Source organism: Hemiscyllium ocellatum, chromosome 6 (assembly GCF_020745735.1).
Source record: "Hemiscyllium ocellatum isolate sHemOce1 chromosome 6, sHemOce1.pat.X.cur, whole genome shotgun sequence".
NCBI classification, from domain to species: domain Eukaryota; kingdom Metazoa; phylum Chordata; class Chondrichthyes; order Orectolobiformes; family Hemiscylliidae; genus Hemiscyllium; species Hemiscyllium ocellatum.
Window position 1 is genome coordinate 49,865,251 of NC_083406.1, and position 15,505 is coordinate 49,880,755.

General features: G+C 39.1%; 1 protein-coding gene across 1 annotated transcript in view; it reads left to right on the top strand.

The window, feature by feature from the left end:
* The window catches only part of cep295 (centrosomal protein 295), a 188,566-nt gene that overhangs the window by 51,727 nt on the left and 121,334 nt on the right, over nt 1–15,505 (top strand). The window contains exons 10-14 of the mRNA XM_060826944.1: nt 1,759–2,016; nt 2,762–2,868; nt 4,985–5,287; nt 12,913–13,010; nt 13,430–13,486. Coding sequence (XP_060682927.1) covers nt 1,759–2,016; nt 2,762–2,868; nt 4,985–5,287; nt 12,913–13,010; nt 13,430–13,486 — 823 coding nt within the window. The remainder of the gene's footprint in view (nt 1–1,758; nt 2,017–2,761; nt 2,869–4,984; nt 5,288–12,912; nt 13,011–13,429; nt 13,487–15,505) is intronic.

Genomic DNA, 15,505 nt, shown 5'->3' on the forward strand with positions numbered 1-15,505 from the left:
CATGTGAATTGGCGCCTGAGGCATATTGGCAAGGTTTCAGAATTTTAGCAACCGTTTGAGCAGATCCTACATTGAATTTGATAGGGTGAGGCAAAGTAGATTTGACTTGGGTCTAAGCAATAAAAGTTGAAACTATGCATCACTACCTCCTGTCATTAAAAATTCATGTTGAGGACCAAACTGCTAGACAGGCAGCAGTAATAAATAACGGTTGTGTTGATTCATGAAATTAAACCTTTTTCTGTTGCCCACGTAAATTCAGAGGAATAGGAACTGAAGCTAAGTAGCCAAGCTACAGTGGGATAGCTGGGACTCCCTCGGGTAATCTCAGATTAAAAAGGAGATTTCTGAAGGCTTAAATGTTTCCACTGTAACAAAATGAGACACATTCTTTCAAAATGCTGGAAATTGAAGAAAGACTGAAGGGACTTATCTGACTTCATGAGTCCAAAATGGAAAGCAAAAGCAAAAGGCAATGGATCAAATTTATAATTGGAATTATAAGAAACAGAGGTAAACACTGCTAGGAGTGTAGAAGAAAGGTGTAGGTTAGATGAGAGATACAAAGGCTCCTTTACCTGAAGGGATGATAATTTCTTCAAATGAGGCATATAAGCCCATGGCAAACTGATACAGGAGCTACTCAAACTTTCTTGTTGGAGAAGGATTTTGTTGTCCCTGCAGAGTTCAGTGCAAGCCAAAGTGTTGGAAAATGTATAAAATTTTCCAGGAGATCATCATTTTGAGTATAAAACAGTTGAAGTCAACTCTCCATTATCTGTAGACACTGGGAATTTTGGAGAGCTACCAACAGACTTTCAAGGGACTCCATCAGGTTCAAGTTTAAGGCATGGTTTCCCAGATACCCACAAGATTTGGGACTTGACTCCTGAAGTCCAGATTTGTTCTTTTAAACCTATGTTGTACTCCCTCCAGGGGCAATGTATCCCTCGTAAGGTGTGGTGCTGCTGGTGCTCAGTACTCCAAGTGGATTAAACAGGGTTTTGTGTATCCTCAGCATTGTGATTACTCCAGTTCTTTAGATCTGATGGTCTGCATTCCATTAGCTTTCTCTGCACCTATTTGTGATGTTTAAAGATCTGCGCACCTGAACTCCAAGTCTGTTTGGCTATCCATTGTATTTGGTTTCATAACTAAACTTCATACTATCTTTCCTATGTAGATTATGACAGTGTATTGGATCTGAAGGCACTTCCTTAACTCCAGTTGTTACACTTTATTCGTGCAAACATGAACTGGGAGAAGGTGTCATAGAGCCCTACAGTATGAAGATAGGCTGTTTGGCTCAAACTGGTCCCTACCAACAAAATGTAATTCCACGCTAACCCCATTTCCTTGCACTTGGCCCATATCCATAAACTTTTCCTATCGATGTATTTGTCCAAATGCCTTTTAAATGTTGTTAATGTATCAGCCTCAACTGCTTCCACTGGTACATGGAGGAGGCCATTTGAAACTTTGATTCTGCTCTGTTATTTAATCAGATAATGACTGAGCTCAATTGTAACTTGAGCTCTACTTTCCTGCCCTACTGCTGATAACCATTCACACTTTGCTTTCCAGTAATCTGTGCACCTTTTAAACATTTTGCAAGGTTTTGCTTTTACTGAATTTTGATTTTTTTTATGTACGCTAATGTTTGTGCCATTTGTATTGATTTTTCAGTCAGGCAGATGAAGCAATTCATAAAATAGTATAGGACTTTGTAACTAATCATTTATTTCTGCTACTGTTAAGATCAAGGTTTGGTAGCATCCAGTCAACCTTTTACATGCCAAAGTAATGCAGCCTTGAGGAAACTGTTTACCAAGATAAAGACACAGAGGGACCATTGTTCAAAACCTGAACCAAAGTGTATGAGCAAAGATATGACCATTGAGTCTGGGTCAATTACCAGTGGAAAAAATGCTCAAAGAACTTTAATGAAATCCACAGCTAACAATTTAAGCGAAGAGCATCTAGAAATACCATCAGTGCTGATTCAAGCCAATAAACGTGAGTCCAATGGCCTTTATTAAGTTTTTTATTTTCTTTTAGAATTTTAGAATATCTTCCTTTTTTTGTCATATACTCAATTACGGGAGTACAGTGAAAAGTTTACAATGACACAAGGCGCCATCTTAGGTACAAATGTTTCTCTTGTTAGACACAAAATAGGGAAATAAAGAAGAAAAAGGGAAAGAAAAAAGTTCCATTACTTTATAGTTATTCATTAGTATAAGTGAGAAAATAAGCATTCTAGCATTTTTATAAAGGACCTCAAGTAGATCACCACAGGGGGATTCCACACATGGCCTGATGGGGCTCCCAAGTCGCTGACCGCTGCATAGGTCTTCAAGCCAACAACCATTCCCACTCCTCTCGACCTCCAGTCCACTCTGCATCAGGGATAAACATCAAAAAGAGGGGAGGTTTTAAAAAAAGAGAGAAATAAATAAAAGGAGCAGAGGAGCTCCGGCTGGAGACACATTTTGCCGTCATCTTGACCAGTAAATTACATTTTGTAAATTGCACTTTTGTCCAAGCAGTTTTTGGTTCTTTAATTTTGTATCATTAGTCAACGTATCATTTGTAGTTTTGTCAAAAATCTTATTTTAGCATCAATTGTTGGACAGAATTTTGACCAATCTCCATTTGATGTATTGTTCATTGGATTGAAATTAATTACCTTATGAAGTACACTGATATCATGTGCAACATATATTTATGATCCATAATCTATCCTGTTGTACTTTTCTAGAGCAAAATGAAGTTTTTGAAGATGCCACAAAGGCTAGAAGTGCAACCTTGTGTCACCCAAAAGAGCAAGCAACTAGTTCTGGATCTGAAATAGACAGAAGGAAGCAAGTATGTTTACAGAAACTCAAAGGAAGAGTCTTTGCTAAGTAAAGGGTTATGTTTCCTTTGTGCCCCCTCCCATCCCTCAAGAAAAGCTCTTCTGGTCTGTTGCAAAGTAAAAGTTCTATTATAACATGGGTTGCTTTTTAGCTGGATCACCTATTCTCACCTATTATTGCATAATGGGTTGTATTCAGTAGAGCTCACCCATTTTATCCTACTCTCTCAATTCTTATCATTTATTCAGCTTTTAGATTAGATTAGATGTCCTACGTTATGGAAACAGGCCCTTTAGCTCAACAAGTCCACATCGACCCTCCGAAGAGCAAGCAACCCACCCCATTCCTACCTCATATTTACGCCTGACTAATGCATGTAATACTATTAAAAATGTAGCATGGCCAATTCACCTGACCTGCACATCTTTTGGAGTGTGGGAGGAAACCGGAGCATCCGGAGGAAACCTACACAGAATGGGGAGAACATGCAAACTCCACACAGGCAAGCGCCCAAGGCAGGAATCGAGCCCAGGTCCCTGGCACTGTGAGACAACAGTGCTAACCACTGAGCCAAAGTGCTGCACATTCTTCTGTCCTGGTGTGCTATTCCTAATCTCCCTATTACCCATCCCCGATTCATCTTCAGAATAAGTACCACTTTTTCTTTGAAGAGTCATTCAATATATTAATACTGCTGTCTACCCACTAATGTTGCCAAACTACCTGAGTTTTACTGGAAATTTCTGTTCTTGTTTCAGATCTCCAGCATTCACAGTTCTTTGAAATTGACTTGTGTCCTGTTGCTGGCCACATTTTTATTATGATGCAAAATTTGTTGTCTTGATGGGAGAAAAATGTACAGTTTGAGTTCTTTAGTACATATAAATGGGAAATTGTTGTGAATCACAGTCAAAATTCAGACAACATCAGGTTATAGTCCCAATGGGCTTATTTGGAAATATAAGCTTTCAGGGCATTGCTCCTTCCTCAGATTGGAAATGATTCACAATTACGGTCACTCTGTATTAATCATGTGAATGAATCTTTAGTTCTTAATTATGCTGGCAATTTAGCTGAAAATTTAACAAGAAAACCCCTAAAGTTCCTTAAGGGCTGTGTTTTCCTCTTCATGGTTTGCTAATAATATTGGGCTAAGGGAGGAAGCCAGTGTGACTGCACTATTTCTCTGATTTCATTTTGCTGGGTTAAATCACTTTTTTTTTGCTTTAGTTTTGCACTGTTGCCTTCTGAAACTCTTGTGGAAGTGTTAAAGATGCACTTATTTTTCTCTCCTTCATTAAGCTTTAATTATATCTGTCACATTCATGATGAGGCGTAGTATTTCTCTAGAAACATTTTGGCTGTTATAAAGCTCCTCTCATTTGCTAGTATAGTACCACCAGTACCATTCTTTTCAATGGAATAATTTTGGAATGAGCAGTCACATTAATATCTTGATGTTGTATTTATTTTTGAAATTGAAGCTTCCTTTGCTTTTCAAGAATTTAATTCATGATTTCCATCCTTGTGTTCAAATTCCTCTTTTTTTTATATAAACTATAACCTGAGGGTTAGATGGTCTACTCCTGTTTGCAGTTACTGTAATTTACTAGCATTCTTACAATCCTGTTCAGATTATCTTAGTAGTCATGCCTTTAGGCTACTAACCCCAACAATTTGCACTTTCTCCCCTTAATCTACCTACTTTTCTTTAATTCTTTTTAAGCTGCTGCTTCAAAGTACCGACAATTGAATTTTGATCATCACTTCCAATAGCTAGCTTGTAAAGACTTGAATGTAAATATTTAAATGAAGAAAGGGGTTTTTGGTGCAATATGTGATAGAAATTTGTGCTCATTGTGTGTGGTGAGGTGAATGTTTTCTTCAGTAATTGCATTTCTAATGTCTAGAATATCACAGTCCCATTAAGGTACAATAAAACTTATTCCAAATATCCAAACCTCAAAATTCTGAAAAGGTGATGAATTGAGTCAATGTTCCAACCTACTGTGCTATCTCGTCCTTCATTAAATGGGTATGAAAGACAAATAGAATTTATTAATGAGTGTTTGATATCAATGTATCTTTGGTGCATTACCTGCCTGTACTCTTTTATTTTTCATTAGTTACATGAATTAGAACACAAAAAGCAACAACAGTTGCATTTGATCTGGCAATCGGGACAACAGAAGCTGAATCTAGAACCACAAGTGCAAGGCATTCAGTTACAGCAGCAACAAAGTGAAGAAATCCAAATGCAAGAAAGAGTGAATAGCGACTTGGAAAAGCGGTCACAGCAGCAGGATATGCAGACAAAAGAATGGTTAAGATGTCAGGAGCTAAGGAAAGAAAATACCTTGTCCAAACAGAGTACTTGGAGATCCAAAGCTGCACAGATGGTTAAAGGAAACCCACATGTGAATACTGAGGTAAGTGAATTGTTGCATACCTTAAATTTGATAATAAATAATGATTTTTATTTTGTCATTTGCAGTCCTAAACGGTGATAACAAACTTGACATTATTTACTTTCATAGCATTTGGATCCCTATCATTGAAATGAAAGGAAGAAAAAAATTGCTTATCAGGCTGGTTCAACATGCAGTAGTACTTCATTACTCGTGAGGTTGTGTTGAATGCGTTACCATAAATGTTTGTTATAACTTTGAAAAGGCCAAACTATTTGAAGGTGTGGCATTCTAATTAGCTTGTTTCTGTAGCATCTTTTTGGAATGCTTTCTGCTAGTTAGAGCAAAGAACAAAGGCATTGTGTTATAAGAAAACAAAATTAGTTCACACAACGTAGCCCCCTCAAGTGACTGTAATTAGGCAAATGTACCTTACGTACTTTGTATTCTTTCTGGTTAATGTCTTCAATGGCTCTTACTGATACACGAGCTTAATTTGTAGGCCTTTTTGCCACCATTGTAGTAACAGCAAATTTATTTTTTCTGTATCGTTGTTTATGGACTGCATTTGAAAGAAAGATGGTTTAAAACCAAGGATTGTGGATTGAATTGACCGATCTGTTTTATGAAGTAATCTAGTGAAACTGATTAAGTTAAGTATACACTGCTTTATTCAAATGGGAGGGAAGCAATTTGTAGACTGCTCAAGTTGAGATTCTGCCAGCAACAGATTACTGATTGGCTTGTGGAGTTATGATCAGTTGTGGATCAAAGGATATTAGTTTTACAATCGTCTGGTTGCCCTTTGGATAGCTGAATGGTTGATAGTTGTTTTTTAAAAACTGAAGAGAGAAAAAGATTAAAGCCAGTTTATTTTCTCCCAACAGTTGTTGTAAGCTACTTATGTTAGCCAATAAATTAGAGACTCTCATTTTCAAACAGTTTCACAATCTATCCTGTTTAAAAAAAAAAGGTCAGAGCCAGAATGTAAAGATCCAAGAACCGAAGGTATTGGGGGACTAAAACGACAGTTCTATCCAATCCTCTGTACTGGTACTGTATTTGGAATGTGTTTCCCGGTTATTTTTCCCGCTGCCCGTAACACTATATTTTCTTGATTTAAAAACAAGAAGAACTGTAGATCAGTAAAAGCTATCATTCAACCCAAAACGTTAACTCTGATTTCTCTCCACTGGTGCTGCCAGATCTGCTGAGGCTTTCCAGCAATTTCTGTTTTTGTCATTTTTTAAAATTCTGTCTTGAGAGAGAGGTGGGATTTAGTAAGGGTCTGGGGAAGTGGGGGGTTTATAGTTGTTTACCTGTAGCTAGAATTTGAACTTGTATAATATTTAATTCTTATTAAGTTAGACTAATTAATTAAACTGCATTTATTTCAATGCAAGGGGCCTCATAAGGAAGACAGATGAACTCGGGGCATGGTTAGGAACATGACAGCAATTTCAGAAACATGGCTCCGGGATGGGCAGGACTGGCAGCTTAATGTTCCAGGATACAAATGCTACAGGAAGGATAGAAAGGGAGGCAAGAGGAGGGGGGAGTGGCATTTTTGAGGGATAGCATTACAGCTGTGCTGAGGGAGGATATCCAGGGAAGTTATTTTGGTGGAACTGAGAAATAAGGAAGGGATGATCACGTTACTGGGATTGTATTATAGACCCCCTAATAGTCAGAGGGAAATGGAGAAGCAAACTTGTAAGGATATCTCTGCTATCTGTAAGAATAATAGGGTCGTTATGGTAGGAAATTTTAGCTTTCCAAACAGACTGGGACTGCCATAGTGTTAAAGCTTTAGATGGAGAGGAATTGAAGTGTGTACAAGACCATTTTCTGATTCAGTATGTGGATATACCTACTAGAGAAGGTGCAAAACTTGACCTACTCTTGGGAAATAATGCAGGCAGGTGACTGAGGTGTCAATGGGGGAGAACTTTAGGACCAGCGACCATAATTCTATTAGTTTTTAAATAGTGATGGAAAAGGGTAGACCAGATCTAAAAATTCAAGTTCTAAATTGGAGAAAGGCCAATTCTGACGGTATTAGGCAAGAACTTTTCCCTGGGTTCGAGGAGTCCAGAACGAGAGGCCATAGGTTTAAGGTGAGAGGGGAAAGATATAAAAGAGACCTAAGGGGCAATCTTTTCACGCAGAGTGTGGTACGTGTATGGAATGACCTGTCAGAGGAAGTAGTGGAGGCTGGTACAATTGCAATATTTAAGAGGCATTTGGATGTGTTTGAATAGGAAGGGTTTGGAGGGATCTGGGTCGGGTGCTGGCAGGTGGGACTAGATTCAGTTGGGATATCTGGTTGGCATGGACGGGTTGGATTGAAGGGTCTGTTTCCATGCTGTACTTCTCTATGACTCTAAGTACAAAGCTATTCATATTTTCTGCGAATCTGGTTCTACATGACAGGTAAATTAGGAGCCTACATTTTTTTTATTGAAAAACTGAAGTCTTTTGTGATGACTCTGGAAATAGTGGAGCTTGATTTCCAGCATGATGCCCCAGTAAGATGTCACACCATCTTATTAGTAGCAACACCCTTCAGATGTCTCATTTCAGCTAGCAGTTGTGTGACCTTAGACATATGTAACTTCTCCTGTTTATCATATATGCCACATGATTTCACTCATCTTGCCTTTTGTCCCATCCTGCATGCTCTGCCCACTCGTCACCACACTATGCCTTTTATAACCCTGGCAAAGTACTGTTAACGTTGAATCGGTTCTTTAAATGAGTGGAAAAGCAAGTAATTACAGGCAAATTTGTCTAACCTTCTGGTGGGGTAAAAGCCGAACAGTATCAATTGCCATGTAGCTGCTGTCACTGATTAAAGGGGGAATTATGGAGGTAGGCTGAAGAATACTCCAAAACCTTTGTTTTCAGATTCTAACCATTGACACAGACCCACAACAAAATCCTTTTTAAGAAGAAAAATAAAGCATGACTAACAAAAGTTGAAAATATGGGAATTGCTTCACTACTGCACACTGAGTGTACAAGGAAGAAGAAAAGAGATACATTGTGTTTCTTAAATTCAAAGATGCTGGTATGGGAATTCTTGAGTCCAATGAATTGTCTGATTGGAAGTCTGTCAGTTATGTTAAAATCAAATTGCGATCTTTTGTCAGAGGGAAGAGTTCAGATACTCTGGAAATACGATCGTGTGATCCATCTCTGCCATGTTGAGTCCAGGCACATTTTTAAGAGACAAATTTAAATCTGACAATATAGAATCATGACAGTGCAGGTGGAGGCCATTCGGCCCATCAAGCATCAAAACTCCCACCCTATACATGTAAACATGCGTTAATTATAATTTATCGAGCCTGCAGTTCCCTGGACACTACAGGGCAATTTAGCATGGCCAGTCCACCTAACCTGTAGGTCTTTGAACTATGGGAGGCAACCAGAGCACCTCGATAAGACCTATGCAGACATGGAGAGCATGAGAACTCCAGAGTCACCCAAGGCTGAAATTGAACTCTGAGTCGCTGCTGTGAAGCACCAGTGCTGACCTGTTTTGGAGCGGACCAGACCTCGTCTAAATATTTTAAAAGGGTAGCCTCAACCTTAACTTTTTTCTTCTCATTTTAATGCTAAATATGAGGTGCTGTGTTCTAGATGCAATTTGATTGGTCAAAGTTCTTGGCATTAAGCAAAATACAATTTATTGAAACACTATACTTAAAACATTTTAAAAAAACGAACGTGGAATAACCTAGCTCTATTAGAAAACTTAACAGAATAATATCCAATATGAGTACACTCTTGTAAACGGCAAATTTTGAAAACAATAAGTGGCTTATTTGAAGGTGTGAGGGCCATAATATCCAGCTGTTGGCCTCCCTCATTGATTACCTACTTGCCCCCAGTGTTTTTGAAAATTTACAAGAAGTGGAGAAGACCACTGGTGTCATTCCTCTGCCTCTTATTAGCAACATGTATAAGTTCACACAAAGTGGGATATCCTCCTTGTGTGTCGTATGAGCAATGGCCCAAACTTCTGCACGTGCTGTGGGGATTACAGATCGGTCAGCTACCTGATTAGTTGTCAAGATTCTAAAGCAGGTTTTCCCTGGAAAAGGGTTAAGTGCAATTCCTTAAAGCAATTTGCACTGATCCCAACTTTAAACACTTGAAAGAGGTCACTGTCAACATCTGGGGGCTACTGCCAAAATTGGGAGAAGTGTTTCCCAATCTGCTCCATGTTTGGGTAGAGACAACAATGTCCATCAATGAATGGCTTGACAGCACTGCTGTTGACCAGGGTGGTTGAATCCTACAGGATATGGTTGCCAGACTGAGTGTGCGACAAGTGGTTGGCTCACCACATGTAAGGGAGGAAAGACTCAACGTCCTCCCTAATCTGCCTGTAACAAATGTCTGCCCATGACACTATTGGTACGTGTTGTGACTGCACATTTCTTCACGAGACCAAGTCTCCTCTTACCCTTTCCTTCCACCTCAGATCAACAAAGAAGAAAGGAGGTTATGCCAGACATACCTGAAAAGGAGCCAACAACATGGTGAGACTACCGAACTTGTGATTTCACATTTTGATTGTGGGCAATCAAACAACTCACTGGAGGAGGATGTTCCACAGATGTCCCCAACCTCGATAATGGGGAAGCCTAGCATACCAATACAAAAGATAAGGCTGAAATATTTGCAACATTGTTCAGCCAGAAGTGTTATTTAGGCAGTCTATTTCTGCTGAACGTAAGTTTGCTCGCTTAGCTGGAAACATTATCGGTGAGCTGTCGGATGAAGCACTGGTGGTATGGCCTGCTTTTTATTTGTGTTTGAGTTTCTTTGGGTTGGTGATGTCATTTCGTGTTTTTTTTCCACAGTGGATGGTAAGTGGGATCTAGAGGCACTAATGCAGAGACTCGAACAAATAGCTCTACCAACTGTCCAACCCAAACTTTGGGTCCGCTACGTGGGCGCCACCTTTATTATCACTAAACAAAACAAATTAGAGGAAACCTTTAAGACCATCAACAATACACTTTACTGGCATAAAATTCACTAAAGAGGAGGAAAACAGCAACAAGCTGCCATTCCTAGATGTCGCAGCAGAGCGAATAGCCAATGGGGAACTCCAAACCAGCATCTACAGGAAACAACACATACGGACCAAATACTGAACTGCAGAAGCAATCATCCCAACATCCACAAACGAAGCTGCATTACAATAGTATTTCAATGAGCCACCACACACCGCTGCATAGAAGAACTATGAAGAGCAGAGGAAAATCATCTATATGGTGTATTCAAAAAGAACGGGTTCCCAATGAACATGGTCCCCTGATTTTTCAACGACAAACCTAAGCAAGCAGACAAAACCCGTCCAAAAACTCTAGTCACACTCCCCTGCATCAAAGACATCTCGGAAATGACTGCCGGACTACTCAGACCTTTTGGCATCATGGTAGCCTGCAGACCCACCAACACACTAAAATAGCAATGAACTCAAAGTTTGGGAGAAAATTTGTAGCTCGGGTGCTCGTTGTTGTGGTTCTGTTCGCCGAGCTGGGAGTTTGTGTTACAAATGTTTCGTCCCCTGTCTAGGTGACATCCTCAGTGCTTGGGAGCCTCCTGTGAAGCGCTTCTGTCATGTTTCCTCCGGCATTTATAGTGATACTTGAAAGACCCTACACAGTCAACAAGTAAAACTAATGTCATTACAAAATACCTTGCAAGAACTGTAACAAACACTACATTGGACAAACAGGCAAGAAACTTGCCACGAGGATACATGAACATCAACTAGCCACAAAAAGACATTATCCGCTCTCACTAGTGTCCTTAGTTACAGATAAGGAAGGACACCATTTCGACTGGGACAATACATCCATCCTAGGATAAGCCAAACCGAGACATGCATGAGAATTCCTAGAAGCATGGCATTCCAATTGGAACTCTATCAACAAACACATTGACTTGGATCCCACCATCTGAGACGAAGAACAGGGAATGATATCACCACAGGAAATAACGTCACCGACCCAAGGAAACAAACTCAAATAGAAAGCAGACCATACCACCAGTGTTTCACGCAGATGTCACCTAGTATGGTGATGAAATGTCTGAAAATGAACCTTCCAGCTCAGCGAGCAAACCTACATCCAGAACCTCAACCTGAGCTGCAAATCTTCTCAAAGCTCACTAATCTATTTCTGCCTTCTCCCAAAGGCTGCCCACATGCAATTTTATTCACTCCATGTGATATCACCAAATACCTGAAGCCACTGGCTCCTGTAGAGGCTGAGCTTTGACAGCACCCTGGCAATAAGACTTATGCTCCAGAATATGCTGCCTCATCAGTCTACTCTTGATCAGAAAAGTGATGGGAAGTGTTATCAACAGTGATATGGAGCAGCATTTTCTTGCTGACAATCAGTTTGAATCTCACTAGGGATACTCTTAAGATTTTGGAAATTTCTTGATCAACCACCATTTTTTCGCATATTCCAGAGTGTTAGTTTGAGAGGCAGTAGTTTAGACACAAAGGAATGTACAACTTGTGACACTAACATATTACTTATCCAGAAGCAATTCTGTAGAATGGAGGAGCAGAAACAAATTTATTCTTACGTTTAGTGTTTTGGTGATTTTTGTCCTTGATGTTTTGTAGTCTCTAGTGATAAGCTTTTGTTGATCCCTTGAACTCCTGGCCTTCTCCAGAGAAGGGGATGCCGTGTTCCTTGGCTCTCCTCTGACTCAACTTCAGACCTAACCCTCTTAAAATACCATATTTTGGGTACTGGAAATCTATGCCTCATCGGTCATCTGTCCAAATTCTTTTGACCAATGACCTCGGGCAGCCACACCATGATGATCAGAAGATGAGTTTTTTTTCTTCTTAGAAAGACAATAAACTAATTTTTTTGAAATTATTCCAGATAAATATGACCCCAGATAAATTGTTGTTATCACTCTAATGAATGGAGCTTTGTGACCTTTGATACCGATTTTTGCAGACCGACTTAATGCTAGAAATTTGGAAAACCAATGGCTGCTGTAACACAAGTTGAATGAAATCTCATGCTATACTGTAAATACTTGAAGTTTTTTAAAGTGACCCTAATTTCCAACATCAGCTCCCGAACTCCTAACAGCCATAGATCCATGTTTTGATCAAACAGCTAGTTTCTAGAGGTGAGGCAAGTGTGACGACTGCATTTGACCAAGTGTGGGGTCAAAGTGAAAACTGGAGCCAATCGGAATTAGGGAGGAAAACTTTATGCTGTTTGGAATTGTACCTACCACAAAGGGTTCTCGTTGTTGGAGGTGAGTCACTGCAGCTATAGAATACCTTGAGAGTTCCTCAAGATAGTATCCCAGGCCTAGCCATCTTCAGCTGCTTCATCAGTGAGCTTTTGTCCATCATAAGGTCAGAAATGAGATATTGCCAGTTAGTGAAGCTGGTTTGCACCATGATACCATGCTGAGTGGACATGTAAGGTAGGAACAAAATTGTAACTGTTTCAGTAAACAGGTGTCCAATATATTTGTTTAGTGCTTTAAATAATATTGATTTTACATGTTGCAAAGGAAATCAAGTTTTTGAGAGTTTTATTTTTGTAGGATAATTTTGGTTTTTTTTCTGTTCTCCACAGTTGGAGCATCACGAGCCATCCCCAGATGAGCCATCCCCAGATGATGAGCATATGTGTACAATTCATCAGTATCAGCAACACCTTATTGAGCAAAACAGGTAAGGAGTTCAATTACTAATTTTCTGATTTTTTTTTCAGCAAAGATATTTGTAAACTATTTTTCGCTCCTAATCATAGATTGCATTTGCTGATTTAAACTATTTGGATATTTTTCAATGCACATGTCTTTAAGTTGTACGCTAACGTGGCAATCCATGCAATGTTGTCTCGATCAATGCTTTTGAACCATAGGTATCTTAAAACTGCAACATCTAATGATATTAACACACTCCATTATTGCAGGCAAATAAATTACTTAGATTAACCAATTGCCTCATGCTTATGCCAAAAGTTTATCATCTCCCTTTTCTCTCTTTCAGTTTTTTTTTGGCTGCCTGTCTTCTTTGGCTACACTTACTACAGTTTTGCTAGTCTATCTATATTCTGTTGTAATTGATTGATATCATCTTTCTTTTAGCCAAACCTCCCAGTCCAGTGTCATCAGCAAACTTTCATCCATGCTTCAATATCCAAGGTAGTTGTATAAATAAAGACAAACAGGAGTTTTCGTACAGACTCTTGAAACAGTTCACTCTTGTCTGAAAAGCAACCATTTATTTTGATTCGGTCTTTTGTCTTTTAACCCATAAGCTGATACCCTCCATTCCATAAGCCACAATTTTGTTAACTTGCCTTTTCAATTCCGTATGGGCAGCATACACTGTTTTTCCTTCTTTAGCCTTCTCTGTAACTACCTTTAAAAAATTCCATTAACCAAGTTAAACATGATCTGTGTGTTTTTTTTAAAACAATCACATTGGGTGTCCTTAGCCAAGTTAGACCTCTCCAAGTACCTATTGAATTTTATTTTCCCAATAGACAGTCAATTCACCAGCCTGTTGAGTATGTTCTTGTGTTCTTCCTTGAATGAATGTGTTGAATTTTCCACTCTCCAATCACCTTTACCATCTGTTGGATAATTAGGTTATATCAAGTCCTTCTACGGTCTCCACCCGTACTCCAATTTAGGATGCAAGCCATTCTGACTAGATGACTTATTCCCTGTCCACATAGCCAGCCTTCTTAATAGATGCTTTCAGTCCATTATCTGTATTCTCTAAATTGGAATACATTTTGTTTGTGAATCACGAGGTGCAAATCCCATGTTGAAACAAGAGGGGAAAAGAAAAGCTAAGATTCCAGTGCAGGTGCTGAAGAAGTGGTGCCATTTTCATATGAAATGTTAAATCAAGGGACCATCTGCCTGTTGAGATAGATGTTAAAGATGTGTATTCTGTAGAAGAGCTGGGGAGTTATCCCAGATATCCTAGCTTGATATTCATTCCATAATCAATATTGTGAAAAGATTACTTGCTTTGTGTTCATCAAATTATTAAAATGAGATGTTGTGTTTCCTACATTATAATCAATGACTACACTTCAAAAAGCACTTGGGTGGTGTTGGTGACCTGAGATGTTTGGTGATTATGAAAAGTGCTATGTGTGCAAATCTATTCCTTTTACTCATCTCTTTTTCAGAAAAGATCTTGCTAATATTCTTATCATGTTCACATCATAATGACTGACTAGTAATCCAAAAACCCAAGCCAATATTCTGGGACATGGTTTGAACCCCACTATGACACTATCTCACTTTTTCCAGCGAGAAGTTCAACTTCAGCTTTTTTTGTTCTTGGTTTTCTCCACTGCAGATCTAATCTTTGACTCTTAAACATCTGTGGGCTTATACTTGGTTGATCTATTTGACCCACGTAAATCCTCGCACCTGATCCAGCCATATCTCTTTGAGAGATGGACCAAGAAGGAAGTTTTTGTGAACACATTGCAGAAATATAGCCCTTCTTGGCTGTCACTCTAACATTTATCCCAATAAAATATCCAAAATAATTTCACTCCATTGCTCTTGCTTACCTTCTGCTTATTCTAAATGTTTAAATATTTAGAACTGTCCAGTCTTTCCTTCTGCTCTGTTGTACTTTTCTGTTCCATGTTCTACAAGTGTTTTTACGTATTTTCTTACGTATTCGTGATACATCTGTAATGTGTTTATCTGGATCCCCATGTTTCATTGGGCTTCCACCATTTCTATCTTTATTCCATTGAATAATTACGCTGCTTTATCACACTTTAGGGGCAATATAGATGGCTCACGTTTGCCTGCAGTAAAGTCCATTTACCATAAATTTTCCCATTACTTTTAATTAATAATGTATCATATTATAATTAAAAATACTATACATGAATGCATGAAACATTAGAAATAAGATGGATGAGCTTGAGGCTCTTTTGGAAATTGGCAGATACAATATAACTGAGACGTGCCTTCAAGTGGACAGGGCCTGGGAAATGAATATTCAAGCTACACGTACTATCGTAAGGACAGACTGACAGGCAGAGGGGGTGGGGTGGCCATGTTGGTAAGGGATGATATTCAGTCCCTTGTGCGGGCGGACCTAGAATCAGGGGATGTAGAGTCAGTGTGGATAGAGCTGAGAAATACTAAGGGTAAAAAGGCCCTCTTGGGAGTCATCTA